The sequence below is a fragment of the Rhopilema esculentum genome, chromosome 8 (genome assembly GCF_057945365.1).
Source record: "Rhopilema esculentum isolate cy_ngs chromosome 8, ASM5794536v1, whole genome shotgun sequence".
NCBI lineage: Eukaryota > Metazoa > Cnidaria > Scyphozoa > Rhizostomeae > Rhizostomatidae > Rhopilema > Rhopilema esculentum.
Genome location: NC_142822.1, coordinates 11,577,395 through 11,605,287, shown reverse-complemented (window position 1 = coordinate 11,605,287; position 27,893 = coordinate 11,577,395). Strand labels below are relative to the sequence as shown.

General features: G+C 36.6%; 3 protein-coding genes across 6 annotated transcripts; 1 reads left to right on the top strand and 2 right to left on the bottom strand.

Moving 5' to 3' along the window:
- Nucleotides 1–616: 616 nt before the first annotated feature.
- On the bottom strand, nt 617–5,251 carry LOC135695186 (alpha-1,3-mannosyl-glycoprotein 4-beta-N-acetylglucosaminyltransferase A). The gene is made up of 3 exons (XM_065214185.2): nt 4,963–5,251; nt 4,675–4,812; nt 617–1,490 (listed from the first exon to the last, which is right to left on the bottom strand). The coding sequence occupies exons 1-3, from the start codon at nt 5,111–5,113 to the stop codon at nt 799–801; spliced, it is 981 nt and encodes a 326-aa protein (XP_065070257.2). The 5' UTR covers nt 5,114–5,251; the 3' UTR covers nt 617–798.
- Nucleotides 5,252–5,255: 4 nt separating this feature from the next.
- On the top strand, nt 5,256–19,245 carry LOC135695184 (alpha-1,6-mannosyl-glycoprotein 4-beta-N-acetylglucosaminyltransferase). Of its 2 annotated transcripts, XM_065214182.2 has the most exons (4): nt 5,256–5,451; nt 11,802–11,900; nt 16,613–16,753; nt 17,762–19,245. In XM_065214182.2, exons 1-4 carry the CDS (start codon nt 5,256–5,258, stop codon nt 18,841–18,843), a joined length of 1,518 nt encoding a protein of 505 aa, XP_065070254.2. In that variant the 3' UTR covers nt 18,844–19,245. The 2 variants fall into 2 exon arrangements, with proteins under 2 accessions (XP_065070254.2, XP_065070255.2); XM_065214183.2 differs by lacking the exon at nt 11,802–11,900.
- A 422-nt stretch (nt 19,246–19,667) lies between these two features.
- On the bottom strand, nt 19,668–27,875 carry LOC135695183 (uncharacterized). Of its 3 annotated transcripts, none has more exons than XM_065214179.2 (17): nt 27,648–27,875; nt 26,336–26,420; nt 25,711–25,823; nt 25,460–25,567; nt 24,430–24,540; nt 24,119–24,165; nt 23,646–23,719; nt 22,696–22,757; nt 22,390–22,476; nt 22,209–22,267; nt 21,853–21,940; nt 21,654–21,717; nt 21,418–21,502; nt 21,123–21,207; nt 20,750–20,815; nt 20,325–20,531; nt 19,668–20,176 (listed from the first exon to the last, which is right to left on the bottom strand). In XM_065214179.2, exons 1-17 carry the CDS (start codon nt 27,786–27,788, stop codon nt 19,874–19,876), a joined length of 1,785 nt encoding a protein of 594 aa, XP_065070251.2. In that variant the 5' UTR covers nt 27,789–27,875; the 3' UTR covers nt 19,668–19,873. The 3 variants fall into 3 exon arrangements, with proteins under 3 accessions (XP_065070251.2, XP_065070253.2, XP_065070252.2); XM_065214181.2 differs by lacking the exon at nt 27,648–27,875 and adding an exon at nt 26,997–27,637 and having other exon boundaries at nt 19,672–20,176; XM_065214180.2 differs by having other exon boundaries at nt 19,673–20,176; nt 21,123–21,204.
- Between the last annotated feature and the right edge of the window lie 18 nt (nt 27,876–27,893).

Here is a 27,893-nt window from a genome sequence, read left to right as displayed (position 1 = left end):
ACTAGTGACAATTGAATGCTCGTATATGTAGCAAAGTTTGGCAATGTGGAGAAGAATGACACGTGTGCAGTAATTGATTTTTATTACTATTACGTGTGTTAAAGTTACTTTCTCTGCAATTAGTGATAAAGGAATGATGGAGTTATGATGTGCTAGGGCTTCCATAAACATGTTTCTTCTTGCGTAAACACTTAACATGGATATGGGAAATGAAATTAGAAAATTAAAAAAGACTGCGGTGGAGATTTTCAAAAAGCATCGATTTTCGATTATTTGTTTTGTGTTTAGGCCATCCAAACAATTTATATAAACTTATTGAGTTTTGTTTGGAGTAGCAGGTTTAGCGGAAAATCTTCTGCATTTTATTTCAAAATTTGAAAAAATATTTGAGGAAGGGCAAAGGGGTAAGAATACTGATTTTTGCCCCTAGACCTTCTAGCTTCTATTTGTTTGCATTCTTCAGTCAATTTTTAAAAACGACCATAGTCCAAGATCCGAAACAGTCGTATGAAATCAATTAAGATGCATCATCACTAAAGAGGTAAAAAGTTTGAATTGGAGCGAACAAGAACAGCGAGATGTGCATATTCAAGACAAAAGAAACTGGGCGGGCGCATAAGCGAAAAAGACTATAGTTTACAAAACGAGAACGCCTTTATGCAAATTAAATTACAAAAAAGCAAAGTATATAAACATAGTACACGAGTTAAGATGCTGAAAAGTGTGTCAGTCGACTTTGAAAGCATTTTAGGGGCCTAAATGTAAATATCAGTAAATTTGGCAATACTTTTCTGTACTTTAATAGATGTCGGAATTTTGGGATGAAGACTGTTTCCCAATATGATGGAACAAAAATTTACTTGCAATTTTTTGCCTGTTTTTAAGATTAGAAAGGATGAATGGCTGAATGTATAAAAGGTCCAAAGGCATTTCGAAGTAATATATCCTAAAAATGTTTGCAATTAACTGCAAGTATTGAGACTTGAAGAGCTTTCCGATGAATCCCATTTTATAATACTGATATATTGCCCATGGTACTTTGGTTGTAACAATGTCGCTTTTGAGCTTCTCGTAGTACCCCGCCTCGATGTCAACATCGTCCTCGATTTGGAGATGATATTCGCCTAGGCCATGGCAGTAATACAACAAGAAAGCGTAATCAAGCGACTGCTTGCTCCGCCATTTCATTCGCAATGAAGAATCATTAAATGTTTTTGGCAGGTTTTCCAAACTGCGATAGAACCGCTCGGGTGCGACTATGACTTGCAGAAATCCTTTGAAAATGAGCTCGTGGAAAGTATTTTGAAGTTCTTTGTAGGTTCTTTCGTTAGCGTCCGAATCTCTGTTTGCACACAATATCACAATGACCACTTCCATTTTTGCTGCTGTTGGCATTTTCGAAATCAAACTGTTCAGCGTCCTAGATAGATAGCTATATCGTTTACCGTCCTTTTTGCGCTCAATTGTTGATATGCCAATCGTCATAAAATCTGCAAAAAAGAAGCAATAGAAAGATTAGTATTCCTGCGCTACGTTAAATCACAATTCTCGTAGATTCAAAGTCAAAACGCCATTTAATTTGCATCGTAGTCTGAAGAAGATACTTAAAGGGTAAGGTCGTATCGACGACTCAAAGTACACAACTTTCTTTCAGTTAGGTACAAATAAAACAAGATGTCACACGCCCAATCTTTTTGAGCAAAGGAATCGCCTGTGCTCCCGACCCCTAACTTCGTATTTTGTCTGCGTAAAGTTTGTTATATGCCTGACTTGAAAGTTCATTCTTCTTTGTGTCCATTAATAACGTTGTGTTTTTCAGCGAAGGTAACATTCCTTGAACTGCTCTGTTGTACAGTAACTCCGCAGGAGATACTTTGGCTCTACTGTGTGGCATGGTGCGGTATTGCAACAAAAAACGATTTTATTCTTGCTGCCACATCTTTCCTTCAATTGTAGCAGTTTCAATGCTTTTCGAAATAGCTGATTGAATCTTTCCACCTCCACATTCCCTTGAGGCCATTTGGAAGTAGGTATCGCTGATATGGGGAGTAGGTGTGGAATCGTCTCCTCCGCAATTTAGATATGCTCTCGCAGTAGTACGAATTCCTTACGGATTTAACAAAAAATAGACTTTGGGAAAGTCTACTTTAGACTAGAATGTTTTTTTTCAAAAAAGTATAGCCGCTCGCAAGAAACCGGCATTCTTTGAAGTTTCAGTCTTCGGATCATCTCTCGCGTGCACAAGGGGGATATCCTAATAATCTATATAACATACAAAATACCTACGTATCGTATACAAAAAACCAAGTGAAATTCCTAAATTTAGCTCTATAACACCACCAAAGATTCTAAACATAAAGAAAATGTCGACAAAATTATCTATACATAAAAATGGGTATTAAATAGCCTTGTCACTATTCACAATGTTTGGTTTTATAAAAATTCATGGCTGTTATGAATGGACTGGTTGTAAAATTTTGATGTCCGCTAAGTTTTTATACCGATTTATCCTCCTTAGGTTCCTGGAGTACTTATGAGGGAACACATCGTTTGTTTATCATCTACTATCTTTGTCGCTCTCTCTCTTGTGGTTGACCTTGTCACAGACAAACTTTTTATCCTTTGCGTTTTTGTGCTGGTGTTAACATCTTTCTAATATTTTTAATAGATATTAACATCAAGTGGTCATTATCGATACTATCCAATAGTGTTTTCTTATATTTCAGGGCACTTCTAGTCTTCTCTGCCCCTCTTCAAAGAGGGCAGCTGCCCCTCCAGCCCCCTGTGTAGGCGCCCCTGTTCGCGAGTATGGTCTTTAACACGCTATGCTGGTAAATATACGTTGTAAATAGTTTTATATGAGTTGGAGGCGGGCTAGTGACTCGGCTGCACAGGCTGGTTCCGCTGAATCCTGCCTGAACCCGCTCCATACCGAACCCCCTCTATCTATCACGAAATTTCTACAGAGATAAGCATTTCTGTCTCTTTGAAAATTCCAGCCTTCTATCAAGAGAGGAATGCTTGGCATGCAGTGCGATCAAACCCTTTATGTTCTGAACCATAGTTCAATTAAAGTGGTAGAATCAACGAGGCAGAATCAGCACAAAAAGCAACCTTGTTTTTTAACAATCTGAATCAACAGTATAACAGTACATTGAATTTTGAAAAACTATATAATAGCTTCAATTACCAGCACAAACATTACTTTTAGGGTTTTATAGGCTGCAAGCTTGCAAAAATATTCTGAGTTTGCTATTGGGCCACAAAGATAAAATAGGAATATAGAATGGGCTATTAATTACTTTGTTAAATTTTTGGAAAATCCTCCACCCCCATATAGTTGATATTTTATGACCGCTCCCTCATTTTTTTCATTTTATAATATTTATACAGGTTAAAGGTTCATACATATGTTTTTCAACCTGACCTGTTTAAAAGATTAAAATAAGAGCTAATAACTATGTTAAAATACTAGTAACAAAAGAAATTTACCAATCAAACCTAATTTACAATATTTAATAATACTAAGGCTATAAAAAGTGAACGTAAAGATGAAATAAAAGTTGTCCCCGACTATAGTTGTTATTTGAAGGTTTTCAGGGAGGGGGCCAATTTGGTAGCCCTTTCTAGATTATTCCACAGTTTTGGACCGCGATAAGAAAAAGCCTTTTGGCCATTTATTGTTTTTAGCAGCGGTATCTTAAGATCAGTTTCTGATGAACGCAGAAACCGTTCTCTATCATCCGAACATTTTTCGATTAATTTTTCAAGTAGTCTGGTGCAAGCATATTTAGAGATTTGTAAGTTAGCGTGGCTGTCTCCTTTCTTACAAGATTTCTGATGGTTAACCAGCCAAGATTCTGAATTATCGGAGCAGCAGACGCATCGTATGGGCTGCTAGTTACAATTCTGGCAGCTCTATTTTGGATTTTTTGCAACACGTCAAGCTTTGATTCATTACAGCAGCCCCAAACGGAACAACAGTAGCTCAAATAGGGCTCAATAATTCCTTTATACATTTTGTTGAGGATGTCAGATGGAAGATATTTCTTAGAATACTTAATAAGTCCAAGGGCTCGATTAGCCTTGGTCTTGATAGTATCGATATGCTTGTCCCAGTTGAGCTTACTGTCTATCTGAACACCTAAGTATCTTGTGTTGGTAATCATTTCAATGTTCTGATCACCTATTGAAAAAGAAAAAGATGGTGGAGCATCAGGCTGGCTTTCGATCTTACGGATGTTTGGACCAGAGCCTATAACAAGTGACTGCGTTTTCACTACGTTCAAGGAAAGTTTATTTGCATGCAGCCAATCCTGTAGTTTCGAAATATCTAAATTTAGGTCATTTTGAAGGTCACCAATACTTTTTGAAGAGAGGGAAATGGCCGTGTCATCAGCATACATGCTGACATGAGATTTTTGCAAGGAAAAAGGCAAATCATTGATGTAAATCAGGAACAAGAGTGGACCAAGAGAAGAGCCTTGGGGAACTCCACAATTTATTCCCCTCACATCAGAGGAGGTGCCATCCACCCTGCAGAGTTGTTTACGATTTTCCAAATATGATGAATTCCCTTACGTAGAATTTCAATCATTTCAGCTCTCGTTTATTCCCAACCCCGAATCTTGTCGTGGAAAAGAACTAATAAATTTTTGATAAAACATTACTTACATTTTTTGCCACTTATGTAATTCCCTCTTGAAATTTGCACCTCTTCTCTTGAAATCGGTCTACCAAATCTGTCCAAGCTGAAGACATCCGAATGGTTTGCATTTCTTATGCTAATCTTTGATTGCGCAGACGAATTGTCTAGAACGAATTGAAGAAAATATATACTGCTTTTGCCATTGCAGGCATTTCTACCGCTCACTGAGAATGAATCATCAAATTTTTGCCAAAGACATTTCATTGAAGACTTCGGGAATGGTCTTCATTATTGATTCTGTGCAAGACACCCACCGTGCGTAAGATGATAAAAATCGAGGAAGATCCAGCCAACTTGTCCAATGGCGAATATTCCTAAGGCAATTTTAAATATGAACTTCGCCGGTATTTTTAACTTCTTGCTGCTCATCGGTATCAGTCGGTTTAAAGATGGCGTCTTGCTCATTCTCGTCTCAATTCCGTGCTTACACAGTTGATGTGTATATGAAACGGCGAAGAAAGATGGTGTCCATAAACCTCATTGCAAGCTAGTCGTAAACCAAATTCGATTGATTTCAAAGTATTTCAATAGATCCCTTGGTAAACAAATGTCACCTTCAGTGAGAACTTTATGTCTAAAACAATACGTTGAGAACAATTTCACTATGGCGACCGCAGATCCCAGAAAAAAATGCATCTCTACATCGTGGCACCTGTTGATAAACCATGCTTATTTCGTGGCAACACGTCCCATAGCTCTTCGCCGACTGCTTGATCCGCAAATTCACAGGAAAAATTCACAAGGTATGTGTCGTTTGCGTTTCAAAAAATATTAGCCTCATTGCTAGAAAAATAGATACATAAGCATAGATTTGCATTTGTAAAAATAGGTGAAATCATTAGTGAAATCAAGTTGTCCAAGAAAGCGCTACATAATTTGAGCTGATTAAAAGGCGGATTGAAGATCTATATGTCAGGGCAGAAATGATCAAGATCTTCCACAAATAGGGCAAGAGAGAGATACAACGAATGGCTTCTCAGAGAGCCCTTTCTATTTCCTTGAAACGATAACATCTTTTAGCATTCAACGAATTACAGTGCCGTCAGAACGAAATTCATATTGGGGGAGGGGGGGGGGGGGGCTGCCCATTGTTTTCCTTCTCATTCAGTACACTGTTGTAAAGGAAACATACTACAGTTTGACAGTTATTATTTGGCAGTCTGTAGGAACATCAGGTTTGATTTTCTGACTGTCTTTGCTATCACTTTATTTGGATTTATCAAGTAATTCAGTGAAACATTTCCATAAATTGGAAAAACAGAAAGATTTATTTTTAACTAATTCATACGCCTTTTAGTGTACGTCATATTAGCAGCTATAGAACTATTTAAATGATTATATCTATTATGTGAATGCAGCGGTAGATTTACATTTTCAACAAAATAATTTTATGTCAAATGTAACAAAAGAGCTTCTGTCGGTAAAATATAGTTTTGCATCTCTCAACTCCCCCCCCCCCACCCTCCTGTGTAACAGGGATTAGACTTCCTCTAAAACCCTTATCACTTCGAATAGTCAACGAATTGGTTCGAGAGTGAAAACAGAAAGTGAGCGCCTCGTGTTGAGGTTAATCACTGACTGAATTACTAAACAAAAGTGTTATATACAAACAAAAGCGAGGTTAGCATAATAATTAAGTATGTTAATATTGGCGGAAATTTCCGATCAGCGATCTCGTCGGAAAATTTGGGTTTTCGTCGGATATTTGACAACCGTTCAACATGTCGAAATGACTCCGAGAAAACGTTCAGAAATGGAATTTTGAGCTAATCTAAGGGGCGTGTTTGCCAAATTTTCTTCGCTCGCAGGTGATCCTCATTAACCCTTTCTACCCCAGGGGCCTCTGCAACTACTCTTGTACCCTTTCTGCAAAATTTGAACATAGCTGATAAAATATTAGCCAGTACTAAATAATCAAACAAACAATATATGAGAAAAATCAAAACTGCTTGCGAAATGTATGTTTAATTTCAATTCCTTAAAAATTAGCTGAACTTTCCATCTCGGTTTCTTCCAAACAAAAGTTATTTTCAAACGTATTCAAACGTAAACAAATATACAAAAGTTATTTGAAGCAAGATAAAATGCAGAAAATGATCGTTACAATTACAATCATGTTGTTATCATAAACAACTTGTCAAAGTGTAATCGTCGACTTCTTGTATCATCAATTGCCTGATGAGATATCGAATGTAACGATCAAGGGCTCTTCTTATGACGGTTAATAACCGGTGTCTAACCGCTGTTGGTGGAGCGATGGGCTAGGCCAAAGGGCCTAAGCCCCGAACAAGTAACGCACAAAAGATGCTCCTCCTTCTTTGATCTTAACTCTAATGATTCAACAGAAAGACTAACTTATATCGGGATTAACACATACTAATAAAACATAACGTAAACGGATGTTGAAAGACAAACACATTGCCATAAAAAAGGCCTTTATTAACACAACAGGACTTAACTGAACATGCGACTTGGTACGGGAATTGGAATTTAATAAATATAAAATCCAAACCGTTACACGATCTTGATATCAAAAATCATAAATGGATTGTTTTTCTTGCTATCTAATTATGGCGTGGTCAGCAAAGATTTCTTAAGGGTCCCGCCCAAAAGTCACCTATTTTCACCGAACTGTGCAGTTTCCTTAAAATTAGATACGATCCAAAATGTTATCTTGTCGGAAAATCGTAGGCCTGGCCCCCCCAAATGAAAGCCTGAATTTCCGCCACTGCTACACATCGGCAAAGAATCAGGGGGCGCCGAAGGCGATCCAGCTCTTCAGTGGGATGCCAAAGTCACGTGGAAAACACATGTGAACGAAGAAGGCCACTTGAAATAGCCGAGCTCTGAAGAGGCGCATAATTCGATATGAAGACTGTTACATTATGTTTCATGTGCTTAAAGTGTTATCATTATGATTGCGTATTTGGGGTAATCTTGTTGCATAAAGCGGCTGATTTATCATTGTTAGTTATCATTGTTTGTTCAATGGTGTTATTGTAGTAATCATGGTAAAATGAGAGTGGAAAATTGAGTTCTTAACAGATAGTATATTATTTTGAGTCGTCGTTTCATATGTTGTAAATGAGGTCTCCATAAATTTATGTGGCAGAGAACCGTTTTGTTACAAAGACTTCTTTCGCTCGTCTCTTTCTTTCTTCCTCCACACTCTCGCACCAAAACACCTTCTTTGCAACCCGTGCGGAACCCTTCTCACTCTGCAACCCAGGGTAGGGATGACATCCCAGCATCTCTTGGCAATCTACTATTAGTTACCGAACATCCATGAGCTACCCACTGACTTGTTTGACCTCACGGAGGTTGGAAGTGAGACACAAACACTATGGGACATTTTAACAATCTGATTTTGAAAAATAATGCTTCAACTTTACAAAGCAAAAAATGATGCTTATAAATATTTTCTTATATCTCCATTGGGTCTAAAGCGACGTGTCATCCCTAGAAAGATGTACTTTCAAAATTTATCGTGGCGCCAACCTTGGTGGTGGTTTTCACTACACCCTTTAAGATTCTTAAGATTTTTGGCGTAATGATTGTTACGGTTTGAATTCTATACTTAATCAATTTAGTAATGTACCATCTAAACATTATGGCATAATGATAGAAAAAAGTTTATGGATACTGCCTAGGATCCAGATTCCAGCAGTCCCTGTAATGCTAAACATTAAAAATTTTGGTGGCGACCTAAATGAAACCTATGAACAATGATAACATTGTGCCCCCCATTTTCAATCAAATTCCGCCCGCCCGGCTAGAGTTGCACCATAGGCTTAACTTAAGGGGGCGCCAAAAAAGGTTGATGCCCCCCTAGCCAGTTGGAGCCACCATGCCACTGGTGATATAATCAATATAATGTATTATTCAGTACCGAAAATAGTCATAATCTAAGACCCTTGAACGAAAAAGGCCCAACACAGACCCCTGTGCTACTTCAGTCCTTCAGTTTTCCGAGGCGTGAAAGATCATCTTTGCATTACTTCAGAGGAGGAAATTCATTTTTCAGATGAGTGGCCAAACCTCTAAAAACAAGCAGGTTTACAGATAAAAGAGTTTAAAACTTTGTTCAAACTGCCAATTTGTCAAAAGCAAGGAGGCTCTCGCCACGTTAAAAAGAATTCAAGCATCAAAAAATTAGAAACTGGAATTTTGGCGCTTGAATTTTGGCGCTTGAAGCTAATAAAAGACTTAGCAACCTTAATCCTTCTTGGCCCCCTAAAGATGTTTTCCTCGGGCTCGAGCCGATAGGCATGCATGCAGTGTACTGTTTTAGCGACACATGCATGAGTGAACTTTATGGAGGATTTGAAAGATAGTCAGTCCAACATATGACATAAAATTGATGTTTTTTCAGTTTTGGCTTTCTTCTCGAGCAAATGTTAATTTTGTACTTCACTGAATGAAGAAACGTAGTGTCTTAAAACGTCGTTCAGAAATACTTTGTACTGATACTATCAATGTTTTTTTTTATATTCTCATAAAATTTGACAAAACAGACAATTACAAGACGATACCACAGGGAGCATGGAAATACACAGCAACCCTGTGGCCATTACATTAAACATATTTGATTCAAATTAAGGTTGCATTAAATGTTGCAAATTACATGTTACAGATTACTAATAATTAAAGACATTTACAATTTGGATGTTAAAACAAAAACAAGGACAAACTACATTGACGAAACAAAACAAGAACAATGAAAGACAAATTACATAGGATGTTCATCATCAATGTTTTAAACTGATACTATTAATGCTTTATACTGAAACTATCAATGCTTTATACTGATACTATCAATGCTTTATACTGATACTATCAATGCTTTATACTGATACTGTTAATGCTTTATACTGATACTATTAATGCTTTATACTGATACTATCAATGCTTTATACTGATACTATCAATGCTTTATACTGATACTATTAATGCTTTATACTGATACTATTAATGCTTTATACTGATACTATCAATGCTTTATACTGATACTATTAATGCTTTATACTGATACTATTAACGCTTTTTACTGATACTATTAATGCTTTATACTGATACTATCAATGCTTTATACTGATACTATCAATGCTTTATACTGATACTATCAATGCTTTATACTGATACTATTAATGCTTTATACTGATACTATCAATGCTTTATACTGATACTATCAATGCTTTATACTGATACTATCAATGCTTTATACTGATACTATCAATGCTTTATACTGATACTATCAATGCTTTATACTGATACTATTAATGCTTTATACTGATACTATCAATGCTTTATACTGATACTATCAATGCTTTATACTGATACTATCAATGCTTTATACTGATACTATCAATGCTTTATACTGATACTATCAATGCTTTATACTGATACTATTAATGCTTTATACTGATACTATCAATGCTTTATACTGATACTATTAATGCTTTATACTGATATTATCAATGCTTTATACTGATACTATCAATGCTTTATACTGATACTATCAATGCTTTATACTGATACTATCAATGCTTTATACTGATACTATCAATGCTTTATACTGATACTATCAATGCTTTATACTGATACTATTAATGCTTTATACTGATACTATCAATGCTTTATACTGATACTATTAATGCTTTATACTGATACTATTAATGCTTTATACTGATACTATCAATGCTTTATACTGATACTATCAATGCTTTATACTGATACTATCAATGCTTTATACTGATACTATTAATCCTTTATAATGAAACTATCAATGCTTTATACCGATACTATCAATGCTTTATACTGATACTATTAATCCTTTATAATGAAACTATCAATGCTTTATACCGATACTATCAATGCTTTATACTGATACTATTAATGCTTTATAATGAAACTATCAATGCTTTATACCGATACTATTAATCCTTTATAACGAAACTATCAATGCTTTATACTGATACTATCAATGCTTTATACTGATACTATCAAGTACGATATATTTTTAAATGATATCACAACATAACACGATCGATATAATGAATACAAATCAGGAAGCCTTGCATTTGCAATAATACTCAGGTCCAGCTTTAGTAATATATTCAATGAAAGATTACTTAAAACTTAGTTTGACTTACGTTTCTACGAGCTACATCTCCTAACACTGCTGCATTGCGCCAGTGCCTTATCTTAACAGGGTCCTCTAAACTAGGGATACTTGCACTCCCTATATTATGCGCTTGAATGAGAGGTGTTTGCGATTGTTTCGACGTGTCTTCAACTGAAGAAGCATTTACAATACCTAAAGGTATTAGAAATCGCAAAGACCGTTTGAAAACCTTCTTACCACCTCCATTTCCAACCAGCTCTACTTTGCAGCTCGCACATTTCCATCTCTGCCTTGAAGTAGCTCGATCACCCTACAAATTTTCCAAAATCTGCGTTTAGTTTGTTCGTTACGCAATATAACAATGCACCAGTGCTTTTTGAATTCTTGTTATGACGAAATTCAGATAGAAATTTTATCAAGGGATTTTGTCGTCATTGGCGACTGGGTCGTCGTTTAAACTTCAAAGTTTCATTGCTAACAATGAGTCTTTGCGAGCGTGGCGACGGTCCAAACAACGGCAGTAATTTTCTACGGATTAACCAAAGTTGATTTCAGACTGTCTAAAAATGCATTATGGGATGCCTACGTAGCGCAATGGCTCATTGTTAGCAATGAGTCTTTTAAGTAATTTCATTAGGCTGTTGATGAATAATGGAAAGCAAAACTCATCATCAGATTCAAAATGATTTCACAAGAGGCCATAATTTGAATACTGTATTTTCTATGAGGGCGTTCCATTCCATGCAATTAGTAAACAGTAAAGAGAAGGGCAAATTATAAGAATCGTTAGGTGGACAGTGGCAACAGCCTAATTAGGCATGACTACCTATCTGAGTGTATGAAAGATGCGGGGAATCATTCTTCTAAATTCAATAGGGCTTTGGGCAGTACACCTTAGATAATATCCAGCTTTAAATGTTTTCTAGCTGGTAGAGTAAAGCCACCTGAGTGAATGAATTCTCATTTCAGACGAGGAAATGTGGCGATTTTTGCGTGGATCCGGCACAAACTGGATTTCTGCTTTGTTGGTAATTGCCCTCACGGTGAATATCTTTATCCTTTTAACAGGTAAGCGAAACACATATAATAAGTACTTGTGAGAGTTTGTTTACTTTTCTCTCATGTTCTTTAGGCAACCCCTGGGAATGAACGTGGTACCTTAGCGATTTAATTCAGAGAGGAAGAAGGAAGGGGGTGTTGCCAAGAGACAAAATTTCCATTTAGAATTATTTTAACATAACATTATTCCCGTGCCAAAAATAATAAATGCACCCCACTGCCTAGAGTGCATTTCAAGGCCCTTCCCCCGGAGAAATCCGGCGGAGAGCGATCTCCCGACCGATTTCAAATCATGCCAAGGATTTTGGCGTAGATTTTATTGGTTTTGTCCTGCTCTGGCGGGCAGTACTATCGTGATGCAGAACCTTGATCATGAATGCAATAAGCTGGCGTAGTGTGAATGGTCATGACAGCTAGCAGCTAGTTCTAATATACCTTAACAAATTTTGTTAGTAATTAACCCTTAAATCCAGGGACGGATTTAGTGTAGATTATTCGAAACCCCCCAATATTTCTGCGTCCTTCGGTAAATTTGGTTCCATTCAGTAAAAATCATTTTTTGGTAGTCAGTAGTAACAAAGTAACGCCAAGATTTTACTTTATTTATCTTCCTATCGGGGTTGGTAGATAATTCCCAGACTATTCAGCCAAATCAGCTTCAAAATTCGGTTAAATTTGGCCAAACTGATATCAATACAATGGAACAATAGTATGCTGAGGATAGAACAATAGATGGATGGTCCAGGGCCCACGCCACCGGGAAGCGGCCGCTCAAAAAGTCGATGTCTGAGAAAAGTGCAAATCCGCAATAGAATTAGAGCCTTAAGTGGGGTTACTTTATATTTCAGACAATATTTTAGCGTTTTTAAAGACTGCAAGCAAACGATTATGAAAAATTTTCTTAAATGTATTTTAAGCTTATCTCAAGGGTGTCGCCACAAAAATTTTCTGCAGGGGACCCTCCTCTATAACTCTAAAGAATGTTCAACAATTCATCCCACGTTTTAAGGTTTGTATAGCAAGGTCCTTCACGTTCTTTAGACCATCCCGATAAAATAGGAGCTAAAATGCTAAAGCGCTTCAATCCTTAAAAAAACTGGATTCTGAAATGGTTGTCGGGGAATTTGCAGATTCTGATCCAAGGAGAACGGACTTAGTTTGCAACTTTTAAATACTGCTTATTATTTTTATATATTTGATTACAACTTCGGAAAATCACTTTTTACACGTAATGCTTCCTTGGCTTGCACAATTCAGAATATAAACATTTGAGAAATTGTGAAGGAAATGGACAGTTGTAGAATGGGGTCAGCCACAATAAGCTACATATGATGTATCCCTCTTTGCCCCTCCAATCTTTCAACTCTGTCTACACCACTGCTTCTTGTTATCTTTTCCTTAAGCAAAAAAACCGAATTTTAAAGTTGGGCGTTTCCATTATTTACCAGTGACCTGAAGGGTTTGGCACCAAAATTATTGTCTAGCACCCTCCCCAATCATTGTTATTCTGCCCTGCTCAAATCATGCTTGCGAAATGTTTAATGGGGAGTCCCTCTATTACCTATGATGTGACCAAATAATTTTTTGAATAAAACAACTAGATTCAACCACGGCTATAAAAATTACTTTATTACGTCTTTTTCAGCTTTTTACCACTTTAATTTATATCTAGTTTCTTATTTTGGATCAAACAAACACAAACATTAAGAAGAGCAGTAAAACTCAACTTATACGATAGAAATTACCAAAAATAGCATAATCTGCCATAAACATTCTTGCCATGTCCAGATGCCTGGCGGGAATGCCCGGTGGAGAAAAAATAGAATGCACTTTGGCCCCCCAATCCTCCAAGGACGTCCGTATTCTTAGCCCCCCTGTTTATTATTTTTGCTTCAGGCGCGCAACTACAGGGGGGGTCCTGGGGGTCCAGACCCCTGCCCTTTTTCTCAAAGGAGGAAAAGTGTCCTTCTTTTGAAAAAAATGCTTGAATATTTTTTTGATCACACTAAAGAGAATCTTCATAAATGACACATCCCCGCGATATAATGAACCTCTAAGAAATACAGATAAATGATTTGTCAGACTTTCACGCAGTAATAGAGTCCATGTTGAAGCTCCTACTCTACAGCGTGTTTTATGATGCGCTACGCACTGGTTTTGAAGAAGAATTGTTATGGGACTCAAAAACCAAAATAAAGGCACAATACCTTTGAATGGGATAGGCCCCTATGACTACTGGTAAAAAAGTCAGAAGAAAGAAACCAAGACATCTTTCTGTCTGTTTCAATGACCCATATAATTGAAAGATTCGTAGAGGACCTTTGCATGAAACAAGCGAATGTAGAGAAATATTCGCGGACTGGTATGTTCAGCTGTATTATAACTCAGGGACCTGTTAAACCTCCTCCTATCTGAAATGCAAAGCATATGATTCAATGTTCTTAAGGCTGTTCATATTTTAAAGAGCAAATTGTTTTCGGATATGGAAACTAAAGGACTGATTTTTACAAATGAGCTGCGGCCGAGAGAGGGCAAGGGGGCAAATTGCCCTCTGGCCGCGAGGTCTAGGGGGCCTCATAAAGCAATTAATTCTGTTTTAATATGGAATTAAATAAAAGCAAAAAAAATACACTTAAAAAGTAAACATTTTGAACGAATGAATTAATTCAAGCTATTCATAAGGGCGTGGTCACAAAATTTTGTTGCTCATTTCGCTCGCAAGAGGTCTTTTATTCCCCCTCTCGGGTCTCCAAAACCTCTCGGCGGCCCCGGGTTTTAGACAGAAAGGAGAAGTCCGCTGAGATTTGAGAAAATAGACGAAGGAATAAAATACAGATTCATAGATCACAATTTTTGGTCAGTTTTCTTTGTCTGGCGCACAATATTTACAGGTATACTAACTGCTCATATTTTTGGTGTACCTAAACAAATGCCCCGATGGACCTTCGGCGTACATGAAATGCACCCTGTCATCTCTTCTGTTGAACGTGAAAAAAGTTTCCTTAGTGCACTTTTTTGTCTTGGACCCCTGCCATCTGAAATTCCTGGTTGCGCGCCTGTCTGCGCGCTCCAGCTTATATCAGTTTATATTAGTATGAACTGCAAAACAAATACTTTAAATCCTCAAATTAGCTCCTAGGCAGGGCCGTCGTGAGGCAAGCCTTGTTGGGGGGGGGGGGGGGGGGTGGGTGGTGTAGACTACAAGTTACCTGATTGAAACATTTTTGCCTGAAATTCTTTTGTTGCTGCCACAAACCTCTGCAATACATTTTGTGAATCTAACCATGTTTGCCGCCAAAGGAGGAAGAAATTTTCGAATTTTGTTGCTTCTAGTTCGCTGGAAAATGCACTCTTTTAAGCACAATTCACTAAAGCAATCCTGCTTATCCTATTGAAAATTATTATTTTTCGCAAACAAATTTAACAGTAGATGAAAACAACTGGTACAATTTCGCCGTGGACATGAAAAATACCATGTTATCAGTTACTTCTAAAGCTAGGTAACAAGCAGCACTGGTTGCCAATTTAGATCCCTCTTTCCATCTTAGCATGCCCAAATAATCTGGAGCTCGCTCATAGTGAATTGCGGTTGATGCTCCTTCCAAGAAACTTTAGGGGAAATGTACACAAGACACAATTTTACCTAAAGAGGGCCTGGGTTTTTCGATTAAGTGCCAACAAGAAATCTTCAAATCTTCCAATCAAGGAATATCATATTTAACCAACGGAGCAACTACCTTTACTTGATCACTTATTGATATTATGACAGAAAGGTCACTGAAATACCTAAAGCGTTTATCCACCGAGCACGTTTTACCTGAAATTTCCTATTGAGAAACTATGTTACAGGTTAAGGGTTAGCTGTAACTTACGAGTAGTCGTATACGGTAAGAAGCGATGACAATAGCGTGTAACTCGTGTTGAGACTCGAAACTGACTAATCATCATTACATAATTACAACAATACATACTATACACAAGCAATATAAATTATCATAGAGTAATATAAACTAGGTTCCAGTCCTATTACAACTATTGGGGTGGGGGTGAGACCCCTGCTCCGAGGAGTTATTAATTTGGATAGTTTTTAGCTGGGGGCTTCTTTGATAGTGGAGGGAGGCTTATACTCAGGGGGCGCTTATATCATCATCTCAAAGTTGGCATACACATAGCTTGTTTTGTAGCTGTTTCACGATTTTCAAGTTCACGTAATTTTACTGCATTTTTTACAGCATTTTTTACAACGTTTCAGGCAATCTAATTTTCAAAGGAAAGCAAAATTTTATAATGCCATTCGTTTGTACATATCAATCAAACAGCTAACGGGTGAATTTCCACTTGGGCTGCGTGTTATTTTCCGTGCAGAGAACACAGAGCCAGGGAAATGACTACCAGGTCTATGATTTACCGATCACTGTTCGCCACTATTCTTGATTAAACTCAAAACTTCTATTTAGATATATGAAATATACGACGATCTAGATAGAAGCTAATTGCTAAAATCAGGACTGCAGTGTCGTAGGCGGAAACAAATGGTAGGAAAGGCTAGGAATGATTAGTGTGTTGTGCTTAATTGCAGGCCTATTTTTAAAATGAAAATTTTCTATTACATTCTAATCATAATAAACACACCCTGTGGAGTTTTTATTTGTATTTGATTATATTCTCGCACTTGAAATAATCTATGGCATTGTTTTCTATGATGTGTTCCACTTTATTAGATAGAGGGAGAGATAAAGGTAAACAGAGAGAAGGCAAGTCTTCCATTGGTTCAGATGAGAACAACGTTGAGGAGCCGCTTCCGTTGCCAGACCTTGTGAAGGAGAATTCCCTTCTTCTCGGCAAGAGGTTGCCAAAGAAAGGTACATACTTATTTCAGGGCTTTCAAATTATCGGGAGCATTTTTTTTATTGTAATTGTATTGATTATTTAATGTTAGTTTTTGCAATAGTGAACGTACACCAATTAAAACTAACATAAAGCGATTTCAAGGATTGCATAAGACAAATTGCTTACTGCAAAAAGAACACGCGCACTTGTTCTCGAGGAACCATGTTTTGATAAATATCTTGAATTTTCTAGTATTTTGTGTTGTCTTTATTGATTCTGGAAGTGAATTCCAGATTTTAGGCCCTTGAAACTGATACCTCAATACCATAGTAATGATCTGACACCTTAAAAATGATCTTATGCAAAATTTGATTGACTGGATGGAAAAAATGGCTAGGTGTACTACAAGCTTGATACATGGAGTCTCTTCTTTTTAATATATTTCTTAACACTTTTCTCTTTTATTTTTGAAGAAACCAGAACATAAGTTAACAACTAAATTGAAAGAAGCTTTCAAATTGCCAAAAGATTTTAGGATCTGAAAAGTAGAACAAAAAAATAGCAGGAAGAAACAATTAAAGCCAATATTTTTTAAATTAAAGAGGAGGTTCAAGTCACATTGACATCTGCCTTTAATCTGATGTCAAATAAAGCATAGGTGTATGTAAGGGACAAGTAAAATAATTGTTGTTTTAACAAGGGTTGAGACAAAGTAACAGCAACATTCACACACTGGTTAGCAACTAGAAAATGTCTCATCGAATCCAAGCCGATTGTTCCACGGGAAGAATGTTCCTTGCAATATTTCATATGAAAATTGAAACTGAAAATTAATTAATACTATCTTAACAAGAACTGTAATGACGGAGCTTAAAAAAAGAAACTAATTAATGCTGCTACTCGGAGTTTAAAGTATAACAGACAACCTGATTGAGAATGATGTTTCTTACTAAAGCTTTACTTGTCAAATACTAGTTAGACAGTTTTATGTATAAAATCATATGGACTATGACCTTGTCATTTTGCCTATACTTTTGCAGTGAGTTTGGCGGTAGCAATGCTCCTGCGCGGCAGTTGCTGCGGTTGGTACCAGTTCACCAAAGCGGTTCGTCAAATCGCAGAGCAAGATCCAAAGCGCGAAGGCGCACAGTCTTTGGTTGTTGTGTTGCTGCTAGCTGAGACAAGAAAGACAAAAGCGAAGGAGATCGTTGTCCATATCCAATCAGAGATAAACGACTTGGTGAAAAGTGGCTACGTACAGTTGGTTGTATCGAGATTCGACGTAGACCCTAATTACTTTGAAAGAGTTAGAAACGCAGACTTAAAGGAAGTTTCATCAACAATATCATTGATCAATTATCGCATTGCATTTTTATTAAAATACTGTTTGGAAGTTGCGGATCATGCATTCATGGTGGACAGCGATTCTGCCATAGGCATTGGAGCGATCAACACAGTATTCAAGGAGATGGACAATATGAAGCCGAATACCTTGCACGTTGAATTTGAGGAAAACAGCTTTTTTACGATGCTTTTCAACGGGAGGTACTTACCACGTGTATACGGAACATTCTATGCAATGGCACAGTTAGGAAGGCCCATAGATATCTTAAAAACAATCGCCTTTGTCAGTGTCCATACTGATAAATACCAATATATTGGTGATCCAATTTTGACTAAAGTACGACCAGAGTCTTCCAACCCCCCTGCAACCATTGAGACCAATCTACTAGCTAACGGCGTGTACAATGCTGAAAACGCGTACTTAGGGAAAGGCTTCTCTTGGTTTATCACACCTAAGAAGGGGAACTACTTAACGATCAAATTCAAAAACCCATCAAGACTCAAAACAGTATACATAGAATCAGGATTTGACATCTCCGGTCGAGATTCGCTGACAGAGGCTCTCTTAGAGTTCAGTTATAGCCAAGACCAGGGTGAATGCACCCAGTACGAGGTTGTTGCCTCGTTTAATGAAGTTTTCTTTGTTGAGCTCTCAAAAGAAGCAAGTGAGAATGAAAAACATTTTTCAAAGCCAATTTTATGCATTCGAATACGAATTACTGAAGATTTTGTCGCATGGGCATCAATCAAAAACATCGTATTGCTTGAAGATAAATGAATGGAAATTCTACCATGAAATTGGGAACAGAGCAAGGGTCATTTGGTCTTGCTTGAATCGTACACCATATGATACAAAATTTATATTAGGAATATTGTAACACTTTAGAAACTTTTTTATTATTGTAGTAAATGCTTTGCGTCTCAATTTAGGCCATCCAGTTTTGCTATGCTCATTTTATTCAACTGATTCTTCTGTACAATTCCTTGTCATAATTTGGATCCTTTCATGACATTGTCGAAACTTCGATGTTTCTAACCAGTCATCAAGTCCTTTTTGTTTACTTTATTTTGCGTTAATTAGGTAAGTTTATATGTTGTAATTCATATACAAATTCTGTTAATTCAATTCAACTCCAGTAAATCAGTGAAATGCGCATTACACCATACAATGCTCTGTACAAGCAACTGTTTCCTTCTAGCTTAGTCTTCTCTTCACGTTTGATTAGATTGTCAGAAATAGCACACAGGTCGTTAAATGAAAATATTGAGGCCTGTTCAATTTTTGCTCGACAATTTTCGAGATTTATAGAGCGTTGTCGATAGCGATGTTCAGTGGCGCTTAGTTCAGGGCGTTTACATCAGCTCTTTGCAAAAAGTAACTGCGATCAACTGTCAAAAGGTTTTGGCCATTACAAATGACAATCAGTTAAAAAATAAACAAGATTCAAGTCTGAGTTAACGGCAGTAAAGGGAATACATGTAATGTGCCAACTGTCAGCCTTCTCAAATGGAATCAGAGTCCGCAGTCGCGTGAAATGGCGCTGCCGAAGAGCCTTGATTGCGCATTCATGCTTACCTCGAAAATTTCAAAGTGAGGCTGCTTTCTAAAAAACGCTGCAGGTGGGCATGGCAGATCCTAATTGCGAAACGGAAACGAAGAACGGAAAAATGGATAGCCTTCCTCTTTGAAGTAAATCGCTAAGGCAACAAGCTCATTATTAAGGGTTGCCTACAGAATATATGTTTTTGAACAACGAAGATCTGATAAAATGACTAAGGTCTATCTAAATATAAATATAAATGCAATATTAATGACTTGCTTCAATTATCTGTATCAACTTCATGGTGCGTTTTATTAAGTCTTGTTGACACTCTTGTTGGCACTGGTCTTCTTCTGAAGCCGTTGTACGCTTGGCATTGACAGATAAAAAATTTTCTGGGCTTATTTGATCTAACAAAACACGTAGGCTGAGAATAAATGCTCTTTTCTTATCTTTTCTGAAATTGGCAAGCTTAAATTTGTCCCCGTCATTGCAGCCGTCCATAAAATATTGTTCCAAAGAACGGAGCCACGAATCCAACTTTTCTTCATTTGTAAGATCCTCTGTAACCTAAAATTCACAGAAAAGGAGTTTTTAGTATCACTGACAATTTAACATGACAAATAGCAAATACAAGAAGAATTTTCAGAGAGAGTCAAAATATAACTGAAAAATCACGACATTTGGTAAAGTGGCATAAAGTAAGCAAAAAATGTACCATAGAAAGGGATTCTTGCATGATGCAATGACTTGCATTGGCACGAATCAAAAACTGAAATACCAAGGCACGGAGCAATGGTATTGGGTTAATACCATCAGCCACATTGCTCGTGCATGAGTTGATAACATCAGAAAGATCCGATACTTGTAACAAATTTCTTGATACAAGGGCTTTTAAATTCGAGATGACGGCTTGAAAGGTTTTCTGGAAGGAAGCACGAAGAAAAATGTCGATAAAGCAACATGAATACGTAGCAATCTGATTTTAAAATTTCAAGCAAAACAGAAATTTGAACAATCAAACGATCAACATTTATTAAAATCGAGGATATGAAAAAAGCCTGGAAAACATGTCATAACGGCGTGATGATGGATAGGACAATAAGTTATGTATCGAAAAGTTTTTAGAAGCAAAAAACAAACCTTTGCTGCTATCGGCTTTGTTGGAAAGTAGAACCAGCAAAGAAGATCAATGCAGTGCTCTATATGCTAAAAGAAAGAGTCGAATTTCGATCGATACTTTGCAGGGATAATTGCAGTGTGTTCAACAGGCTACATAACGAAGTAAAAAAGTTGCTTTGATAAGGAACCCTTGGTCAGGGTATCTTGGATGCAATAAATAGCGAAAAATATAAATTTCTTAAAAATACCCTTCCTTATCTGATAAGAGAGAGATGCTTGCTATTTGTTTGCAAGGAAAAATGATAACAGGGGATATCTTGTGCAGGTTCCTCATTGCAAACAGCAGAAAAAAATGCTGAAGGACATAAAAACAAACGACCACATTGCTACTTACAGATGTTGAATCGTGGAAGGTGAAAGTGAGTGCGCTGTCAACGACATATTTGTATTTCACCAAGGCAAACCACGTGTCTGATCTACTGGGAATCAAAACGCCCTTTAAAAACGGAAAGTAAAACAAGCAACTGCAGTTATAATAAGGAATTACCGTCTTAATAAGAGACTGCAACTGTCTCAAGAAAGAGAAAGGGATGGCCAAACTTGACTTTGAAAATTGACGTTAGTTTTGCAAGACCTTTGGCAGTTGTCTAACATCCAATACACAATGTAAGGAAAAAACATTGATGTACCTGTCATATAAGTTGCAATGTTCTAGGCGATTTAATTCGTGTGACATAAACATAACAGCGTTCAACTTTGAATCAAGAGTCAAACCTAAAATAGAGAAATACTTCAATGTTTTAAAAGCAACATCAACAGCGTATTTCATTAAAATAAGAAAAAAGAAGCAGGACAAGTCAAGGTGCAAAAGAATTTGTGATGCTGATATCAAAAATCAAGAACCAAGAGGCCTAGGGTAACATACCTTCAATTGTCGGCGGTAAAGAAAGAAACACATCAGAAACAAATGAGTTATTGAGCAAATCATTCTGAAAGTAAAAACATTGCATTGAGAAACACAATCTTCATCGCGTTAAAAGTAAAATTAGCTTAAGATAAAGGTCAGTGAAACAGATACGCTTCTGTAAAGTGTGAGTTTGCTAAGAAAATTACTTGAAAATTACCTGAGATAACTTCATAAGAATCATTCCATGTAAAGTGCTGATTAGCGAAACCAAGGTTGGGTAGCAACCAAATTTCCGCAAGCATTGTCTGAAAGAGAAATTCTGTGTTATTGCAAGAAGCAGTCCTGGGTTGGCATTGGAATCGAAAAAACGATGCTTTCACCTGCGAGGTAGCCTGCGCCGCAGGCTACCTGCGAGGAAGTGGCAGAGATAACATGACAAGGGAAGACCCATTACAATATATTCAAATATAGAAGCAACATTTAATATTTAAATATAAAGTTTAAGCTCAAGTGCACCTGCCATTGACGTAGTTACAAGAAGGAACATAGTTATTCTGAAATGATTTAACAAACCTGAGGGTATCAAAAGTGCATTCATAAAACTCCAGATAATTATTGCAGCAAGTGCAGACCTGGAAAGAAAAATCATGCTTCTTTATGCTCTTTTGAAGTTGAAAGATTTATCTTTTAGATGTAAATATTTATAAAATATAACTTTTTCTAGGTTAGCTGAAAATGACATATTGCAACTTACAAGGCTCGCTTCAGTCTCCAACAACTTTGAAATTGAGTAGCTGTCATTAAACGGCCTGCAAACGGCCATTTTCACAAGGTCAATGATCTGCAAAGAAATGCAACATGAAAATGCTTATCAATAACTATAAACAAGCCATTGGCCAATATTATCTAAGAAAAGATGAAATGATTATTTGATCCGCAGGACAGCAACAAACATGAGCCACCTTACTACTTGATGCAAACAAAACAAATATAAGTTTTATAAAGTCGGCTTATCCCTAAAAAAGTCAGAATGAAAAACAAAAGGCTGCTGGATACGAACCTCGAATTCAAACGCAGGAAGGTAGCATCTCCAGAGGGCAACGAGGCTATCGTCACTAAAACCTTACAGAAAATCGTTATTAAATGAGATCTGGCTTTTCAATCCTAAAATAAACCATTAACTAATTACGTCATCATTGAAAATTGTTTATCAAGAGGACGTATACGCCATGGGTTTATTTGAAATAAAGAGCAAATCTCTTTGAAAATTTAACTATAAACTTGAATATATGTTCCCAACACACGCTTTTTAAGTAATTTTTTAGACTTTAAATATATTTACTCTCGGATACATTGAAATTAAGTAAACAATTTAGCAAATAGTTTCCAATTTTCCAAAAAACTCGAGTTTCACTCGCGTTAAGGCCCTACAAGAAAATAAGAAATAAAAAACTATCTTGCTTAGAGGAATTCTTGACACTAAGCCCGTTAAATATCGCATAAACGCCCCCTTTTGTTGCTTAATGGCAAGACCGAACTGCTCAAATATTGCTGTCATCCAATCGGAAAGAATACAAACTATGACTTACCCAAAAATTTCAATTTTGGAAGAATTAGACAAGCCATATTTGATAAAAGTTGGAAGATTGTACACTCAATGGGACTATAGCTGCGATATCAAAAGGATTGCTTCATTCCTGAAGAGGGCCGCCCTGTAAGCATGTCAATGTCCGATCTAACTGACAGCTAACAGCAGATGAAATTACTTTCAAACATACTTGAACCTTTGCTGCTAAGAAGGCTGTTTTCGTAACTCAGTTTAGAAGCTGTTGATAAGTGTCAACCAAGTAGGAAAATGAGAATAAATCTGTTTTAGTATTCCTCAGACATAGACCAAAAGCTTGCTTCAATATTAATCGGACATTTGCATTTGTCAGCTTTCCACTGAGAAGAATTCTGGCATCTAAAAATACTTCTTATTCTGTTTAAATGAGTTCATATTGAAAATACCTTTAACAAGATTTCGGCAGCTAGCAAGTTTTTTGAAGAATTCATTCGTGGCGGAACCAACAATTTGATCTAACCTGGAAACAGAAACGTTATCTATAGCAAAAATTCTTGAAAATGAAATTGGAAAGAATATTATCTCATTATTATTATATCGGGTCATTCGAAGAGGTAGAAAAGCACGAGTGTGACCATGAGCAACCTCCTTTAAAGACTTTACTTCAATGAAAAAGCCTCACTTTCACACTTGCAGTCTACTAGCAACCAATCAAGACATTAATTATGCTATACGCTATTTCACTGGCCAGCAGTGCAAAAGTAACAGCCTCAGAACTAATGAACTGGCATCAGAGGACAGCAGGTAGGTCATCGCTAGGTCGCTGGAAGATTGCAAATGGCACGTGGGATGTCTTTTGGATACGAGAGCGTCTTTTGGGTACGAGAACGAGAGCCTAAAACAATAGTTTCATACCCACCTTGAAACCCGGAGACTTTTTTCGTGCAGAATAACAACTGATTCAATCTGAAAAGATAAATATGATATAAAATTAAGGTTTTAGTTTTGATAATTGTAAAAAGCACTTGAACAGAAGATAAATTCACAATTGAAATAAAACTGGTAGAGAGAGAGCCTTCGCGAATTGTTAAAAGTGACGAATGAAACATGGAAGAAACTGGGTTACATCTGGGAAACGAGTTTTCGAAAGAAATTTTAATACTGAAGTTTGTTTGCAAGTGTTTTTAGAGGGCAGACCAACAGGGAGAAAGTACACGTTAGCAAACTTACAATGCATTTCAGTTTTGGTTCTTCAATTAATGGTAAGAGCATTTGTGAAATGTCCTGCAGTTTCAAATGAAGTCCCTCATCGGGCTGCAAATTGTTGATAATTGATGCTACCTAAAGAAAGGAAAAGTTGCTTAAATACATTAACAAACACTGTTATGCAAGAAAGAAGTAAAATGGGTATTTGATTTCAACAACACGCAGGTTTCCATGCTTCAATGAGAAACAGCTTTCCTTAATAAATACTGCACTCATGTTACTTAAAATAACTGACGCTAAACGATTTTCATAATGATAAATGCGATATTTCAATATACGAAACCATCTTGCAGCCCTTATGAAGAAAATACGATAAAATATTCAACTTTTGCCGTTGGTCTTGGTGTGTAACACACGAATAGGAAAATAACTTCAACATCAGCATAATTCACGGTTTGTTTCAGTGGTCGCTAAGAAATGTTTCAATGTCCTGTTTTGAGCAAAAACATTAGAGGTTGCCAGGTTCACCTGAACACAGTTTCTTAGTGCTCTTTCAATTTACGACCGGATAATCAAGATCAGCTTAATGAAAAATCATTCCTTCCTTCCCTTTTCTCTTTTCCCTATTATAGCTCCAGACTTTTCTCATCATCAATGCTGGTGTTCTTCAGTGTGACATCCTTGCTCTATTTTTGGAATAGTAATTGCTTATGCAGTGCATGAAGCTTGTCACCAAGGATATATCCCAAGTACCCCTGTGATCAGCCTAACAACACTGATCTCAGCTCTCTATTGTCACAGACATAGTTCAAAGGCGAGAATGGCAGAACAACGAATAAGACATCAATACAAAACAGAATTCATCCACAGGAATTCTTTAGAAACTTCAACTGAGATCAACTTGAATTGTATGGATATTTAAAAAGACTATAGCAATGACAAAATAAGAACTTAAAAGACAGAGAAACCCTAAAGGGGGTTTTCAACAGAGTTCCACTGTCAGTCTAGCCTGGCAAACTACTTCACCAACTAAATTCATAATATCAAAAATTACCTCCACAATTTGGGCATCAACCAGTTCATCTTGTGAGGTTCCGAATAAGTCCATTAGTCTAGCTTCATCTTCACTTATGCAAGAAAGTGTACAGATCTGTAGCAATTCCTTTGAAACAAAAATATTAACAATATGTCAGTTTCATAGCACACATTATTCAGGCTAGATTCTACCATAGCAAGGCAACTTCCATAATTTGAAAATATTTAAATAATAAAACTTAATTTGTAGATATGTAATTCTTAACTCACAGCTGCCCAGCATTGAACTCTTTTGTTGTGCTTAGAAGTGTCATCTCTCAAGGAATTGAGTAAATTTGAGAAATTTGTGATGCAGTCCAGCAACACACCGGAAAGGAAGCCAGCTAAAAGAAGTGGTTTGTAACGTTTATAAAAGTTCAAGAGGAAAACATCTGATGAAGAGAAATTTGACTTGAGCAGTGCTTAAACCCATATATTTCTTGAGCTCTGTTTATATGACTCTACAAACCTGAGTGTACATGACTCTATAAAACTCTTTCAACAATTTGAGGGTAATAACACAGGTGAAGAGGGAATGTGAATAAGAGAACTGAAGTCTTAGAACCCCCAATTCCTCTAACTTAAATCAAGATTTGCCATCCATCCAGTCTTTCTAATACTCTTAAAGCTATTCAAATCACAACTGAGTGCAAGATTTAACCAATTACATAACTGTATTCATCTTAAAAAAGTTTTAATTTAATTCAAAAACTGCTATTTGCTTCAAATGTTTTAAGTGAATAAATTAATTTCAAATTTAAAAAAAGATTAGGACAGAGGGAGTGTCCATCAACCAAATAAACATGAAAGCACAAAGAGTTTGCGATTAAACACCATTTATATTTTTCTAAATTACCTTCATTGTAATCTTTGAATACTCTGGAGACTTGAGAGAGCAGTTTTCCGGTGCTTGGCAGTTCTTTCAATATTGCATTTGTACTCTACAATGGCCAATCTAAAGCTATATAGGAATCACATTAAACATTTTATCAACAAAGTAAATAATAATCGATATGAAATTTTGATGAAGGGAGGCCAAAATGAGCAACCACACTGTGCCCCTTAATTCAGCTGCACCTGATGACTTTTGCAAAATAGCAAAGTTGTGGGTTAATTAGAGCTAAGGACAAAGGCAATTCTCTGGCTGTGGCCCAAGAAGGAATTCTGGTTTCTTCTGTATTCTGGGTTAATTCCAGGAATATTTTGCTAAATGATTGATGAGTTAAGTCAGCATGACACACAAGATATCAACCTCATTTTCTAAATTGCGTGCACTTACTAGGTAGTCACGGCTGATCCCATTCACACATAAACAAGCAAATAACAAGTAGTGCAAAAATGTGGCTGATATTTCACATGCACATCATTAATTTTACTACCTAAATTTAAAGTAAAAACTTTAAAGATATTCATAACTTCTTGATCATTAAAATATAAACTGAAAACTAGCAACAGCTATCGGTGTGATTTGCATTCTACATTCCTTTAAAAAAAACAGCCTTCAAAGATTTCTTTACCTCAGACCATTGGCTGTTGATACCAAAAATTGTCCGGCACTTTTCCTTTGTTTAAATCAATTTTACATCAAATCACTCTGAAATGTATTTTGAACTAATCCAAAGAACGTTGCTGCAAAATTTTCTGCTTGCTTCCTGTACAAGGGCCATTATTCTTCAGTTTTGCCCCAGGGCCACTGAAGCTTGGCAAAACTGATCTAAATTTAGAATGACACACTTTTGGGTGCCCATCCTATGTGTGTGCGAGAGAATACCCGTAATATTACAAAAATTAACAGGGAGTGCAGCTGCCATTGAATCCATGCTTACTCGAAGATGCAGGCTTATTTCACAAATTACTTTAGGGTGGAGGTTAATTCAAGGAGGGGGCTTATTCAAAGGTGGGGTCTTATTCAAGAACTTATGGTATAAATTGAATCATGTTGTAAGTCAGCTGCATGTGCAAAAAGGGAGCGTCACTAACAATCATGCAACGTTGATCAAATAAGAGGTTATGACAAAAGCATTGCTGAAAATCTTCATAAACCCGTATACATGTAATAATAATATTTACATTAACTATGTTATGAGTGATGGATTTATGATTGGCGGAATTGATTTGTTTTTGGCGGCTCCGAAATCAGAGCAATAATGAGTTTTATACTTGCATACCGTTCTCAACTTCATCCAGTTGTCGAGCTTAGTCAAATATTCCCCTAATTCTTTTAAAACTTCACTTCGTTTTTCAAGGTCATTTTGAATATCAGATAAGTGATTCATCAAAATCTTGTTGTTTTCTTCGGTTACTTCCATTTTCACAAAAAATATATTTCCCGCGCTCAATTTCGTGGAATATTTTTTCAAAGCGAGGACCTTTTTGATCGAGGCTAAAAGAATATTGTAGCCCAAATTTGTTTT